Genomic DNA, 14,834 nt, shown 5'->3' with positions numbered 1-14,834 from the left:
GGTTCCCCGGATAGGGTGCGTCTGCGTTACAGGGTCCACTGAATAGGGTACGTCTATGTTACAGGGTTCCCCGGATAGAGTGCGTCTGCTTTACAGGGTCCACTGAATAGGGTACGTCTATGTTACAGGGTTCCCCGGATAGGGTGTGTCTGTGTTACAGGGTTCCCCGGATAGAGTGCGTCTGTGTTACAGGGTCCCCTGAATAGGGTACGTCTATGTTATAGGGTTCCCCAGATAGGGTGCGTCTGTATTACAGGGTTCCCCAGATAGGGTGCGTCTGTGTTACAGGGTTCCCCGGATAGGGTGCGTCTGTGTTACAGGGTTCCCCGGATAGGGTGTGTCTGTGTTACAGGGTTCCCCGGATAGAGTGCGTCTGTGTTACAGGGTCCCCTGAATAGGGTACGTCTATGTTATAGGGTTCCCCAGATAGGGTGCGTCTGTATTACAGGGTTCCCCAGATAGGGTGCGTCTGTGTTACAGGGTTCCCCGGATAGAGTGCGTCTGCGTTACAGGGTTCCCCGGATAGAGTGCGTCTGCGTTAGGGTCCCCTGAATAGGGTACGTCAATGTTGCAGAGTTCCCTTGATGGGGTACGGCTATGTTACATGGTTCCCCAGATAGGGTGCGTCTGTGTTATAAAGTTCCCCGGGTAGGGTGCGTCTGTGTTACAGTGTTCCCGGATAGAGTGCGTCTGTATTACAGGGCCCTCCGGATAACATTGCATCCGTATTACAGGGTCCCCTGAATAAGGTACATCTGTGTTACAGGGTCCCCTGAATAGGGTACGTCTATGTTACAGGGTTCCCCGGATAGGGTGCGTCTGTGTTACAGGGTTCCCTGTATAGAGTGCGTCTGCGTTACAGGGTCCCCTGAATAGGGTACGTCTGTGTTACAGGGTTCCCCGGATAGAGTGCGTCTGCGTTACAGGGTCCCCTGAATAGGGTGCGTCTGTGTTACAGGGTTCCCCGATAGGATGTGTCTGCGTTACAGGGTCCCCTGAATAGAGTGCGTCTGCGTTACAGGGTCCCCTGAATAGGGTACGTCTATGTTACAGAGTTCCCTAGATGGGGTACTGCTATGTTACATGGTTCCCCAGATAGGGTGCGTCTGTGTTATAAAGTTCCCCGGGTAGGGTGCGTCTGTGTTACAGTGTTCCCGGATAGAGTGCGTCTTTATTACAGGGCCCTCCGGATAACATTGCATCTGTATTACAGGGTCCCCTGAATAAGGTACGTCTGTGTTACAGGGTCCCCTGAATAGGGTACATCTATGTTACAATGTACCCCGGATAGGGTACGTCTGTGTTACAGGGTCCCTTTGGATTGGTGCGTCTGTGTTACAGGGTCCCCTCGATTGCGTGCATGTGTTAAAGCGTCCCCTGGGTAGGGTACGTCTATGTCACAGAGTTCCCTGGATGGGGTACGTCTATGTTACAGGGTTCCCCAGACAGGATGCGTCTCTGTTACAGGGTCCCCTGGATAAGGTGTGTCTCTATTACAGGGTTTCCCAGACAGGGTGCATCTGTATTACAGGGTCCCTTGAATAGGGTACGTCTATGTTACAGAGTTCCCTTGATGGGGTGTATCTATGTTACAGGGTTCCCCAGACAGGGTGCATCTGTGTTACAGGGTATCCTCGATGGGGTGCGTCTATGTTACATGGTCCCGTGGATAGGGTGTGTCTGTGTTACAGGGTTCCCCGGACAGGTTGTGTCTGTGTTACAGGGTCCCCCGGACAGGGTGTGTATTTGTTTGATATTTATGGCATTCATTTTTATAATTCACTGATTTTCCTGCAGCGGTTGTAAATTGAGCAGCTCGGTTAGGATCCCAGTTGGGGAGGTGAGAGATTTCCTTCCCTTAAGGGGCTTTGCTAAACCGGATGGTTTTATTAACGAGATCAGTTCTCCATTTCTGATTCCATCAGCCCTGATGGGGGAGCTCACAGTGGCTCTCAGTCACCTGAGGGAGATGGAATCCTGCTCAGGGCGGTGGCCACTGAAAGCCCAACCCCCCCCCCTCCCCACCCCATCCCCCTCAGGAGTGTGAGGTCCATTTGCCTTCTCAGGCTTCTTGGAGCCCTCATTGCTGCGTTCAGCCACCTCTGCTGCCAGTGCTGATGGGCAATCTCCCAGCTGGCAGGACCTCTGCCACTCAGACTCTCTGGTCTAAGACAGAGGTCTGTGTTCCAGGAACAAACAAGAACTAATTTAATGCCTCCTTGTTATAAACATAGGGTTGACATGTATAATCCCCACCAAATCTCAATCTGATCAGTGTTAATCATTCCCCAATGGAAGGCTTTCACTGGGACTATTGAGAAAGAGTGTTGTCACAGACAGGTTCACCTGTTTAATGAAGTCTGTAATCTGGAGTTCGCTCTTTTGAACAGAGAGATCAGCTTTCACCTCAGAATACGTATCGTTTATAATCGCCAGGAACATGTTCTGAAAGAGAGAATAGTGTCTTGTAAAACAGTTGTCCAAACTAATTACTGTAAATTTAATAAACATTAAAACTGGATCAAAAATCTCAGATTGTAAACAATTGGTTCATTTCTAGAAATGTGTCGATTTCACTGCAGAAAAAAATCATCTTAACCCCACTTCTCAGCGTGTGAGATTCCAGCCAGTAAATACTGAGTCATGTTTGCCTGTCCAATTCTGGTATGACTTCCACAATCTTTTCCTTCAGCTGTTCACCGAATATTTGTGTCACCACCTGGGAGTTTTGTATCATTGTTTCCACAGCCTCAGGCCCTGGGAATGCATCGCAAAGCCTCACTCCCCTCACTCTCCTCACTCCCCTCACCCTCCATCCTAGTATTTGGGACCTCACATTGCAGAGCCCTTAATCAAGAATCTGCTTCTGTCTACTCTGCGCCATTCTTGCATCACTCTGCTGTTTTCCTGTCTTTCTTTGTGTTTGTATTTCCTTGTTCCAGGCAATATCTTAATGGGAAAATCAATTTTTAAAAAATTGCAGATGCTGGAAATCAGAAAAAAAATACAGAAACTGCTGCAGAAACTCAGCAGGTCTGGCAGCATCTGTGGAGAGAAATCAAAGTTAATGTTTCGGGTCCAGTCCCTTATTTTTAAATGGCCTGAGTTGCAGCTTTTGACATCGCTTCAACCAATGCTGATGGTTGCTCATAAAACCCTCTTAATGATGTTGACCCATCAGCCACTTTCCCAGGCCCCCCCCCAGCCTCTTATGATTTATGCATTCACAGGATGTGGTGTTGCAGGCTGGAGCAGCATTTATTGCCCATCCCTAATTACCCAGAGGGCACTTAAGAGTCAACCGTGGTCTAGAGTCAAAGAGTGTGGTGCTGGAAAAGCACAGCCGGTCAGGCAACATCCCAGGAGCAGGACAGTCAATGTTTTGGGCATAAGTCTTTCATCAGGAATGAGGCTTGTGGGCCAAGGGGGTTTACAGATAAATGGGAGGGGGGTCTTGAGTCACATGTAGGTCAGACCAGGTCAGGATGGCAGTTTCTCTCCCTAAAGGACATTAGTGAACCAGATGGGTTTTACCTGACTGTTGACAATGGATTCATAGTCATTGTTAGATTCTTAATTCCAGATTTTTTTATTGAATTCAATGTCCCCCATCTGTCATGTGGGGATTTGAACTCCTGTCCCTCGAACATTACCAGGTTCCCTGGAATAACAGTCCAGCGATCAGTCGTCTGATCCAAATCTAACTACACTTTCCTTAGGAATTTATAATTCCTTTTAAGTTCACAGGAGATCAATGAGGCATTCAGAGTGGGGAGAACATCCCACTTTTCCATGGCATGTTCTCACAAGCAGCTAAAGGGATAAAGTCATAGAGTTACACAGCATGGAAACAGACCCTTCAGTTTAACTCGTCCACGCTGACCAGACATCCCAATGTAACTAAGTCCCATTTGCCAGCATTTGGCCCTTATCCCTCTACACCCTTCCTATTCATGTACCCATCCAGACACCTTTTAAATGTTGGAATTGTACCAGCCTCCACCACTTCCTCTGGCAGCTCGTCCCATGAATGAATGCATGAATGACTGGTCAAGCTATTGTTGACAATGAGGTGGATTGATGGCCAGGGCACTGCACGTTCTTCCTGCTCAGTGGTTGATACTATGTCTCAGCAGGTGAATCCTTCAGAAGCTGACCTCTGAGGTTAATCTCTCAGGATGATCTCTCAGGGTTATCTGTCTGGATTACCTCTCGGGTGACCTTCATGGGATGATCTCTCAAGGGGCAATCTCTTAGACTGGTCTGTCAGGCTGAAATCTCATGGGTGATCTCAGACTAATCTCTCAGGTGGTTTGCGATGGGTTCACTGAATTTGACTGGGCCCGGAGTATTTTGCAGGGCTGTAGTGTGCATGCCTTTCAATCTCTCTCTCTCTGTATTCTCTTGTGCTTTTGGTGCTGTTGAAGAGTATTGCTTCTATCTATGTCCCCTTGCACTTGTCTGCCTTCAGCTACCCAGAAGAATGAGAAGAGAGCTCCTTGGACAGGGGGCTTGGACAGGGCAGAGGCTGACAGAGTGGAAATGTTTAATCATTAGGGGTACAGACTCGGGATAAACAGCCAAGCATTTCAGGCTGCGATAAGGAGAAATTTGTTCATTTAAAGGGTTTGACACTTTGGAATTTTCTACCTCAGGAAGTTATGCATGTTCCATTGTTGAATAGATTTAAGGCCAGGACAGAGAGCGAGAGAGAGACTTTAGTCTGTCAGAGAATGGGGGAAGGGGAGGAAAATGGAGTCAAAGCTCAAGATTGGTCATAAATGACAGGGAAAGCTCAATGGGCTGACTGGTTTGTCTGCTTCTATTTGTTATGTCCTTAACATGGATGTCCTGCCAATGGGAGTAGCTGAGATGAACAGTATAAACACATTTACAACTGAGGAGGCTTCACTTCTGAAGGAGTGAGGCACTTTACTCACTTACTGACTGACTGCAATATTAAAATATTAGCACCTAGCACCAACCTCGTAGAATATACCTGGCTAGGCCTTTGTCTTACTTTAGCCTAACAAGATCATTGAGAAAAACATGCATTTTTATTATCAGCTGGCCCTGAACCACTTTAGAATTTGTCCATCTCTCTTTCTGTGTCAGCAATCCCACCATTAAATAAAGACTTGCCCCATTTGTTGACTGTCATTGGAAAATCAACCTCCAGTTCTACACAAAGTGCAACTTACAAGCAGAACGAAGAAGACAAAGAAAACGTAGGTGACAAAATAAATTGGACCCAAGATTCTGTTGGCATTATCTATCTCATCGAAGTTGAAGTCACCAAGGATTATTCGAAACTGAGTGAAGCTGCAAAGACATCAGAGCAGTGTTAGAAATAGAAAACCATGTGACTGACTGCAGGTACATTGAAAACTTTGAAAGGTCCTGTTGATACTTGCTGAATGATGGATTCCAATGATTGATATCAGTCGAAGTGGCCCCTAATTGTCTTTTCTCTCTCCCTCTTTCTGGGATTAGTTTCCACCTGTTTGATGATGATACCCAGCTCTCCTTCACCACCCCCTCTCTCTTGCCCCTGTTGCTCATTGATCAGACTGTCAATCAGGAATTCCTCCATTGGACCAGTTTGATTATGACCCCCATTCCCCCTCCATTCCCTCGCAAGTGACCTCCTCCCCTTCCATGCCAATCTTCTGAGACTAAACTAGTCCATTAGCAATCCTGCTGAGATATTTGACCCTGAGGTTATCTAATTGCCAAGCTATCCATTCCATCATTCAGAATGTCCAATTTGGCCTCCACGTGTAGCGTGAGTTTGCCCGTAATTTGCTTATCTGCTGCTGAAACCTCTTCTGTGGCTTTGCTGCCTTAGCTCTTGTAGATCAATATGGGTGGTAGGGGGAATGGGACTTGGTGCCAGTAAGGACATAGACAAACAACTTCCCATTCAACACCCCAACTGTGGAACTTTTCATCCAATCTCAGCATCTACTGATTGACTGAACTGCAGCCCTAATCACCATTGAGACGATCTTTTATTTTCTTTATTTTTCTACATTTATAAGAATAAGATTGCAATGCTAAACTTCTTAACTTATTTCTTTATTTTTCTACTTCTGTAATTAAGATTTTGTACCTAGACACTTTGTACCTAAGAAGGTGTCATGTGGGATGACATTGTTACACTGTCATCTTGTACCCTATACTTGAGCAAATGTGACAATAAAACCTAAATCTAAATCTCCAGTAAAACCATTGCCCTCCGTCATCCTGCTCATTTCCACCAATGTGGCCCTCATACCAATTCCCTCAAGTGCCAGGGACACTGAATTGAAAGTGTATTGTGGATAACTGGTTCAGCTATTCACCACATGAAGTCCTGCTCTCCCTTGGTCAAAGAGCTCACAAACCCAGGATCATCCACGAATTCAGAAATAGTCCCTGCTGTAACCATCTTCTTAAATCCCTCTCCTGTATCTTCTTCACCCTGACTTCCGACAAACCGGAGGAACTCATGAGCTTCTTTGTCACAAAAAATAAAAGTCATCTGATGAGCTTCCCCTGTCACATCACCTCCTCCCCCTTCACCTTGCCACCAGGTCAAACTTCTTCTAACACCCCTCCTTCCTCTCTTCCTCCAGGTCAAACCTCCTCTGTCACCTCCCTCTTCCCTTCTCCCTCCAGGTCAAACTTTCTCTAGCACCACCCACCCCTTCCCCTCTCCCACCAGGTCAAACCTCTTCGAACACCCACTCCCCCATCCCTCCAGGTCAAACTTCCTCTAACAATCCCCTTCTTCTCTCCCACCAAATCCAACTTTCTCTAACACCACTCTCCCTTCTCTCCTTGAACCCTGACTCAACCTTCCTCTCAAGTTTTAACAGAAATTCTTTCATGCAATATGGCTGTCACTGGCTGGGCCAATATTTGTTGCCAGTCCCTAACTGCTCTTGAACTGAGTCACTAACTAGGATGTTTCAGAGGGCTCTTAACAGCTAACGGAGTCACTTATATTCTAGGCTGGGCAAGGATAACAGATTTCTTTTCTGAAAGGGTTTTCACAACAATTGCTGGTAGTTTCAGTGACGGTGAAACTAGCCTCACGTTCCAGATCTTATACATTCAGCAGCTGCCCTGGGATTTGAACCCAGCTCTCCACAGCATTTGACTGGGCCTCTGGATGCTTCTGCTCAGGCAGTCCCTTCTTGTGGGTCCTGTGGAGAGTAAACAGTCCAACACTGGATCCTCACAGCCCGTCACAGGTAGGGGAGGAGGTGTTTGAATGAGGTGGTTCAGATTGTTACTGGATTTCTGTTCCAGTAATGCAAGCCCTATTCCACCATTACCCTGGCTTTGTCTCCTCTCCCCCAATTTTTTTTTATTTTCAAAAATATACTTTATTCATAAATACTTTGATGATCTATACAACTTGACGTGCCATACATATGTAAACATTCTATTTGTTTGCATACCAAAAACAGAGTAATCATTCCTATTTACAGGTCTGTACGATTACATTTTAAGCTGAGGCATCAGCAGAGCCCAAATGTCTGCGTGGGCCCCCTGTTCTTCTTTAGGCAGGCAGATGTTACACGGTGGTCTTTCCCCACCGCGCCTTGGCAGCAGTTGCCCTAAGCTTCAGCACATCCCTCAACACGTAGTCCTGGACCTTGGAATGTGACAGTCTGCAACACTCAGTCGGGGTCAACTCCTTCAGCTGGAAGATCAACAGGTTTCGGACCACCGTCTCCTCTCCCCCTGATACCCTCCAGACTTGGCTTATCCAAGAGTCCCACTCCTGACCCTATTCCCACTGAACAACTCTCCCCTCCTGGCCACCACATTAGCTAGATTGTTAACAGTTTTCTCCCTTCAGACATTGTTGCTCATCTGTCAGCGCCTCTCTCTCTCTCTCGCCAGAAACATGGTCCTTGACCCCACTACCCTGACAAAACTTTGACCAGTCTCCAATGACCTCTTTTCTTTCTCAAGTTACGACTGAACATACAAATTAGGAGCAGGAGTAGGCTATTCAGATCCGTGAGCCAGCTCCACCATTTAATAAGATCATGGGTGATTTGCTTACTCCATATCCCTGCTCCTTCCCATTCTCCTTATTGAAGGAAGGACGTAAATAGTTTTGGAATAAAGTCAGAGAAAGTTTACTGCAGTAATACGTGCAATGGGAGGATGGTGAACAGGTTAGCTTTGTATCCTCTGGAATTCAGGAGAATAAGAGAAGACTTTGATTGAAACGTAAAACCCTGAGGGGGCTTGACCAGCTGGATGTGGAGAGGTCACCCATTTAAAAACAGGCAATTGTTTTTTTGTCTGGAAGGAGACTCTTTGAATATTTTTAACACAGAGGTGGATAGATTCCTGTTAAGCAAGTGTGAGGGGGCTACATTTATTAGGGTGAGGTGGATTTGAGGTTACAATTGGATCTGCTATGATCTTACGGACTGGTCGAGCAGGGTCAAAGAGCTGAATAGCCTACTCCTGTTCTTGATCTGTGTGCTCATATGTTCCACATCCACTGCGGGATGAGTAGAAACACTCTCTCAATAAACAGTTGGAAGACAGAAGCCATTGTTTTAGTTTCCACTCCAAACTCTGTTCCCTAGATTCTGATTCCGTCCCCCTCTGTGGAAACTGCCTGAGATTATATCACTCTGTTCTCAATGTCGGTGTCATGTTTGATCCGGAGTTGAGTTTGCAACCTCTCCATTAAGACCACTTACCTCAATCTGCCGACCATCACTGACTTTGCCACAGCTCAGCTCATCTACTGCTGAACCCCTCATCTGTGCCTTGTTAATATTCTAGCCTTGAATATTCAGTGCCCCCCTGCCCACAGTATTCTCCGTTAACTTATCTTCACCTGAAACTCTGCTGTCTGTGTCCTCACTCACAAACTCCATCCCACTATTACCCCTGTGCTCAATCACCCACACTGGATCCCATTTAAGCACCGTTGTGATTTTAAAATGCTAATCTTTGTTCTCAGTCCTCCCGGTGTCTTGACCCTCCCTATCTCTGTAATATCTTCCAGTCCCTGCAAGATATCTGTATGTATCTAATTCAGATTACTACAGCACCCCTTCCTTTAACCACTGCATCATTGGTGGCAGAACCTTCAGTGCCAGATCCTAAAGCTTTGGAATCTCCTCCATAACATCTCTCTCTCTCTCTCACTTCCCTACTTTAAGACAGTAATTAAAACTTCGAAAGGCTTTTGGTTACCTGACCTAATATTGTGTTAAATGGCTCAGTGTATTATTTTGTTTCATAACGTTGTAATGCTTTATTACTTTAAAAGGTAAGACCCAAATATAAGATGTTGTTGTTCTATTTGTGATGTTCTAATCCATTGGGATTTCTTTAGAATTTTTTTTATTATTCATTCATGTGCGTGTCACTGTTTGGGCCAGCATTTATTGCCCATCCCTAATTACCCAGGGGGGCAATTAAGAGTCAATGACACTGCTGAGGGTCTGGAGTCACATGTAGGCCACACCAGGTAAGGATAGTAGATTTCCTTCCCTAAAGGACATTAGTGAACAAGCTGGCTTTTTCTGACAATCGGCAACAGTTTCACGGTCATCAGTAAATTCTTAATTCCAGACTTTCATTGAATTCAAATTCCACCATCCGCCGTGACAGGATTCAAACCTGTGTTCCCAGAATATTACCTGGGTCTCTGGACTAATAATCCAGTGATAATACTACCAGGCCCATCCCCCTCCCCATAAGGAATTGAGGGAACTTTGGAAGATCACAATGGTGCAAGTGCCAGCTGTGTCATCAACTCTGCCAGGACCCAGCAAACAGGCTCTCCTCTTCAGTGGATTGTCAGCTTTCAGACCCTGGACTCTGTTACTTAACATTCCTCACCCTTAGCAGGGGTAATAGAGACATTTCTGGTTCATTTTTGTGTCTATTCTCATGGGAATCAGGGCCAGAGGAACGGGGACCTGAGAGCACAGCAAGAGCAGAAACAATAAACTGCGTTGGGTTGATTTGTAACAATAGCTGTGAGATGCTTTCTTTCTGTTATCATATAAATGATCGGAGGCTAGGAAGTACTCACATGCATTTGAGGAAAGTGCTGAAGTTTGCCACTTGAGTTCCAAAAAGAAGATATCCCAACTGAGCATAGGCGAAGAAAACAATGAAGAACATAATTGCAAAACCGAGGATGTCTTTAGCACATCGTGCTAAGGTTGAGGATAACTGGGTCATCGTCTTGTTAAAACTAATATATTTGAAGATCTGAGCAAAACAGAGAAATATTAAAACATTAAATTTATAAGAAAGATACTAGTGATTAAAAAGAGAACTATTAATTAAGTAATCATTATAGAAATATGCACCACAAGAACCACTGCCACAAATCATACAGTACTAAGCCCTGCATGATATAACTGTATAATTGTGACGTGAATGGTGACTGCTCACACTGCGAAGGACCTGTCCTGTTTCTAATACTCCCCACACAGCTTCACTAGGACTGTGACCAATGGATCCAGCCCACGGCAAGGGTCACTGTCGCCATGGCTGCGGTGCTACAAAGGTCCTGACAAAGTGAGGAGGATCAGATACTCCAGCAAGCCCAGGACCAGCAGCTTCCTCAGGAAGCAGGAGGAGGAGAAACTACAGGAGGCTCGGAATTGATTGTCCTTAATGCCATTTCCTGCAGCCAAGTGAGGCACAGAGTCACTGCAGACTCTGTCACAGGGTTGCCACAGTGGGACCTGGGACCTGAGTCTGGGGATGGGATAGGTGACCTTTCTATCCAAAGTGACAACTGCACTAATTTTTTTATGTAGACTAGCAGGAGGCTGGAAGAACACAGCAAGCCAGGCAGCATCAGGAGGTGGAGAAGTCAACGGTCCGGGTATAACCCAAAACACTGATTTCTCCACCTCCTGTTGCTGTCTGACTTGCAGTGTTCTTCCAGCTTCCTGCTTATCTACCTCGGATTCCAGCATCTGAAGTTTTTCTGTCTCCAACTTTTTTTTAACGTGGCTGGTTCCTTCCAAAGATCCACTGGGTACATGTGTGTGATCTCCCAATCCTTGACCCACAAAAGTATCAAGGCTGTTCCTGATGTGCCAGAGCATGCCCACTTCATCTCATTTCTCTGTGCCAAGGACAGTGCTGTAGCCTGGGCAGGAGGCTTTGCCACCCAGGAGCAGGACACTATAGACCGTGCACATGTCACACTGAGATGGTCATATCATAACATGATTGTGTTCATCAATAAAAAAGGTCTCTGTTCCTTCACTCTGCAGATCACCTGTAATCACTGGTACCGCATCTCCAAGTCTGTTTCAGGTATCCTGGGAACTGCGATGAAGCCTAAATCCTTACAAATTATCATGTTACTGCTCTGTTTCATCTAATATGCATAGTTACTGGGAGACAAGGACTATCATCTGCAGCCAAGCCTGATGTCTCTGTTCCACAACCCTTTGACTGATGCTGAGCGAGGATAAATGTTCCCCATTCTTCCACCAGGCCCAGGGTGGAACAGACACTAGGCCTGAAAATGATGTTTTACTGTTTGCATTGGTCTGGAGGGGGGAGATTTGTGGTACATTCCAGACAGAGTGTGCTGCATAATTCCAGCGTGCTGGACTCTGCACTACTGAAGCAGGCAGAGGGGGAATGTGATAGATGCTGAAGAGTTGCAAGAGTGTCAGCAATCTTCCGAGGAGGAAGGTGGGAACATTGAGACGGAGGACTATCACCCCCACCTGGATAGAGTGCTATAGCGACTTGCACAATAAGCTAGACAGGATTTCATGAACGCCCAGGTCCAATAAACATGAAATAAAAACAGAACATGCTGGAGAAACTCAGCAGGTCTGGCAGCATCTGAGGAGAGAGAAACAGTTAATGTTTTGAGTCCTTTGACTCTTTTCCAGGTCCATTTCTCTTTCAGATTGTCATTATCTGGAATATTTTACTTTAATCACGGGATGAGAGTTGGTTGAAATGTTCATTGACTCAGTTTGTGGTTGGAAAGCTGCTTCTGTCCATTCCCAGGAACAAATGCAGTGTTGTTGAATACATTAACAACGCATTAACAATTGTGCAAAGACTTCACATGTGATGCTCCACCAGTTAATAACGATGATAGGTTTATACACAGGGTGTTGTAGGAAGGCTCGTGGTGCTAAGGATGAGTAACCACAGCGACAGTGACAGTCTATCGGACACGTAACGGTTTACAGTGCCAATATATTCACTAATATCAGGCGACTTTTACAATGATGTGCCACCCATGCTACCAGAAGTTTTTCTGTCCTTTTTTTGTTTCTGTCCCACTATATGTACCATGAAGAATTAATCGTGGCTGGCAGCTTTTGAGCTGATGCCCAGTGTGGCTTTGAAAGGTTCCACAATGTCCTGGCACCAGTGAGCATTTCTGCCATTGCTGAGCAGCCAACAGCAGAGGAGTTGCTCTGTAAAAGGGCAATGTGATTACTGAATGAGAGGAACAGTTGTGTGTAGTGATTGGAACCAGGTGGATCTCATTGAGTATAAAGTCCTTGATTTGGGGTTGTTAACCTGGGCTAATCAGCAGGTACTAGGGGTTCCCTCTGAGAAGGGCACTGCTTGTCACTGGCCACTCAGGTGTTTCCTTTTCCTGGTGGTGGAATGTAAACTTGTTGTTTTTCACTGTCTCCAACACCTGCACACACGACAGAAAAGAACAGTAGTCTCAGACATTCTGTTCATTCTAGAAAAAAAAACAGGTACGGGAGGGATTCGGCTCACTCTGAGAGCTGGCTCTGAGGGAACTGGATCAGTGTCAAGGGCTCTGCACCAGTAAATAAAGGGTGACTTGGGAACAGGATACCTGTGGAGTTATTTCAGGAGACACCTTTGACAAAAAAAACAGAAGCATCAGAGGTTCCATTAAAGAAAAAATACAGAAAATAAAAATTAACAGGGGGTTTAGAATCTCCTCAGTTTGGGGGAACTGACTGAGTTGGTTGGTTACAGCTAGTGTACTGTGCACGAGTAAATAAAGGATGACTTTGTGATGGGATAACGAGCTCTGTGCAGTTATTGCAATGGTGATGGGAGAAAACAATAGGTACCTGAAGAACACTTGCTTGCAACAGTCAACTTGGAGTTGAGAATAAGCATTTCTGGCATCATGCCTTTGTTTGACTTGTTTAACCCTATGTTTGAAGACTAGGCCCAGTATGTGGAAAGAACGTGACAGTTTTTTCAGGCAAATGACATTGGGACAGATGAAAAACAAAGAGTAATCTTTCTGACTGCTTGAGGACCCATAGTGTTTTTAGTTATAAGGGGCTTAACTTTCTCAAAGGTGCCAGACGCTAAAACCTTCCAAGAGTTGATGGAGTTGGTTAAGGAATATTACAACCCCAAACCTCCTTTGATTCTGAGATGTTATCAGTTTTATTCAGCTGTTAGAGAACTAGGGATATCCGTATTGGGATTTTTGATGAGCGTGAGATGACTGGCAGAGGCATGTGATTTTGGGTTAAGCCTGAAAACCAGATCCCTGAGACAGCACAGTTTTATAGCAGCAGTTATCCATTTGAGTCTCCAACCCTAGAGGGGCCTGAATCCCTTAACTAGCCATCTCCAAGTCAGGAGTGCCACCGATGGAAGCAAACTAACAGCTTCTTTATAAAGGTTTGGTATTATGACGCACGAAGATCAGCTGAGTATGGGTTTCTGTCGGGAGTGTGGTGCTGGAAAAGCACAGTAGGTCAGGCAGCATCCAAGGAGCAGGGAAATCGACATTTTGGGCAAAATCAGGCATTTTGCGCAAAATGTTGATTTCCCTGCTCCTCGGATGCTGCCTGACCTGTTGAGCTTTTCCAGCATCACACTCTTGTCTCTTATCTCCAGACTCTTATCCGCAGTCCTCACTTTCACCTGGGTGTGGGTTCCTGTTCAACTCCAGGACCTGAGTAGATAGCCCAGGCTGATGCGACTGACTATCTGTTGCTCTTTTGAACACACTGTCTTGCAGATGTGACATTAAATCATGGCGTAATTTAAAATGCTGTGTGAAAGTGAGCAAGTTTTGATTTGAAGAAGTGCCGTGAGTTCTCGAATGTTCCAATACCTCACTCTCCATCAGGAATCTCATTTCCAGCCTGTGGGGACTTGCTCTCTGTCAATGAGTTGAAGAATTGTCCTACAGACAGTTATTCCTCATGTAGCCTAGGGGAGACAACAGCCTGATAGTATAATCTCCGGATCACTAATCCAGAGACCCAGGTACTCTGCTGGACCTGGGTTCAAATCCAGCCATGGCAAATGCTGGAATTGTTATTCGTAAAAATCCATGAAGCAATTGCCATGAAAAACCCATCTTGTTTACTTATGTCCTTTAGGGATGGAAATCTGCTGTCTTTACCTGGTCTGGCCTACAAGTGACTCCAGACCCACAGTAATGTGGTTGACTCTTAACTGCCCTCTGGGGCAAATACAGTTGGGCAATAATGCTGGCCTGGCCACTGGTGCCCGCATCCCCTGAAACAAATACGGTGTTGTCCCATTGAATGGCATTTCACTTTAACATTAAATTAATGGGGCCTTTAATTTTGTTGAATGTCATAAGATTCACCCTTTACCTAATCTCTCATTTCCCCCACACTAAACAAAGAGATTCCAACCCCAAATACAAAGTGCACCCTCCATCCTGGTGCCATGCCGTTCTCCTTCTCTGATGTAATGTGGATTCACCCGTACCAGGATTAAAGTAATCTGATCCGATGCTGGATTTCTGATCTGAGTTATGGCTGGCAGTGAGAGGCAGGAGCTCTCTCAATAGTGAGAAAGAGAACCATGGAGTAGGCCAG

General features: G+C 45.7%; 1 protein-coding gene across 1 annotated transcript in view; it reads right to left on the bottom strand.

Annotated features, from left to right (window-relative positions):
- Positions 1-14,834, bottom strand: part of pkd2l1 (polycystic kidney disease 2-like 1) — an 82,662-nt gene that overhangs the window by 23,905 nt on the left and 43,923 nt on the right. The window contains exons 8-10 of the mRNA XM_072557973.1: positions 10,067-10,248; positions 5,202-5,322; positions 2,347-2,445 (exon numbers count right to left, since the gene is read on the bottom strand). Coding sequence (XP_072414074.1) covers positions 2,347-2,445; positions 5,202-5,322; positions 10,067-10,248 — 402 coding nt within the window. The remainder of the gene's footprint in view (positions 1-2,346; positions 2,446-5,201; positions 5,323-10,066; positions 10,249-14,834) is intronic.

Source organism: Chiloscyllium punctatum, chromosome 38 (assembly GCF_047496795.1).
Source record: "Chiloscyllium punctatum isolate Juve2018m chromosome 38, sChiPun1.3, whole genome shotgun sequence".
Taxonomy (NCBI): domain Eukaryota; kingdom Metazoa; phylum Chordata; class Chondrichthyes; order Orectolobiformes; family Hemiscylliidae; genus Chiloscyllium; species Chiloscyllium punctatum.
The sequence above is the reverse complement of the archived record's forward strand: the minus strand, read 5'-3'. Positions and strand labels throughout refer to the sequence as shown.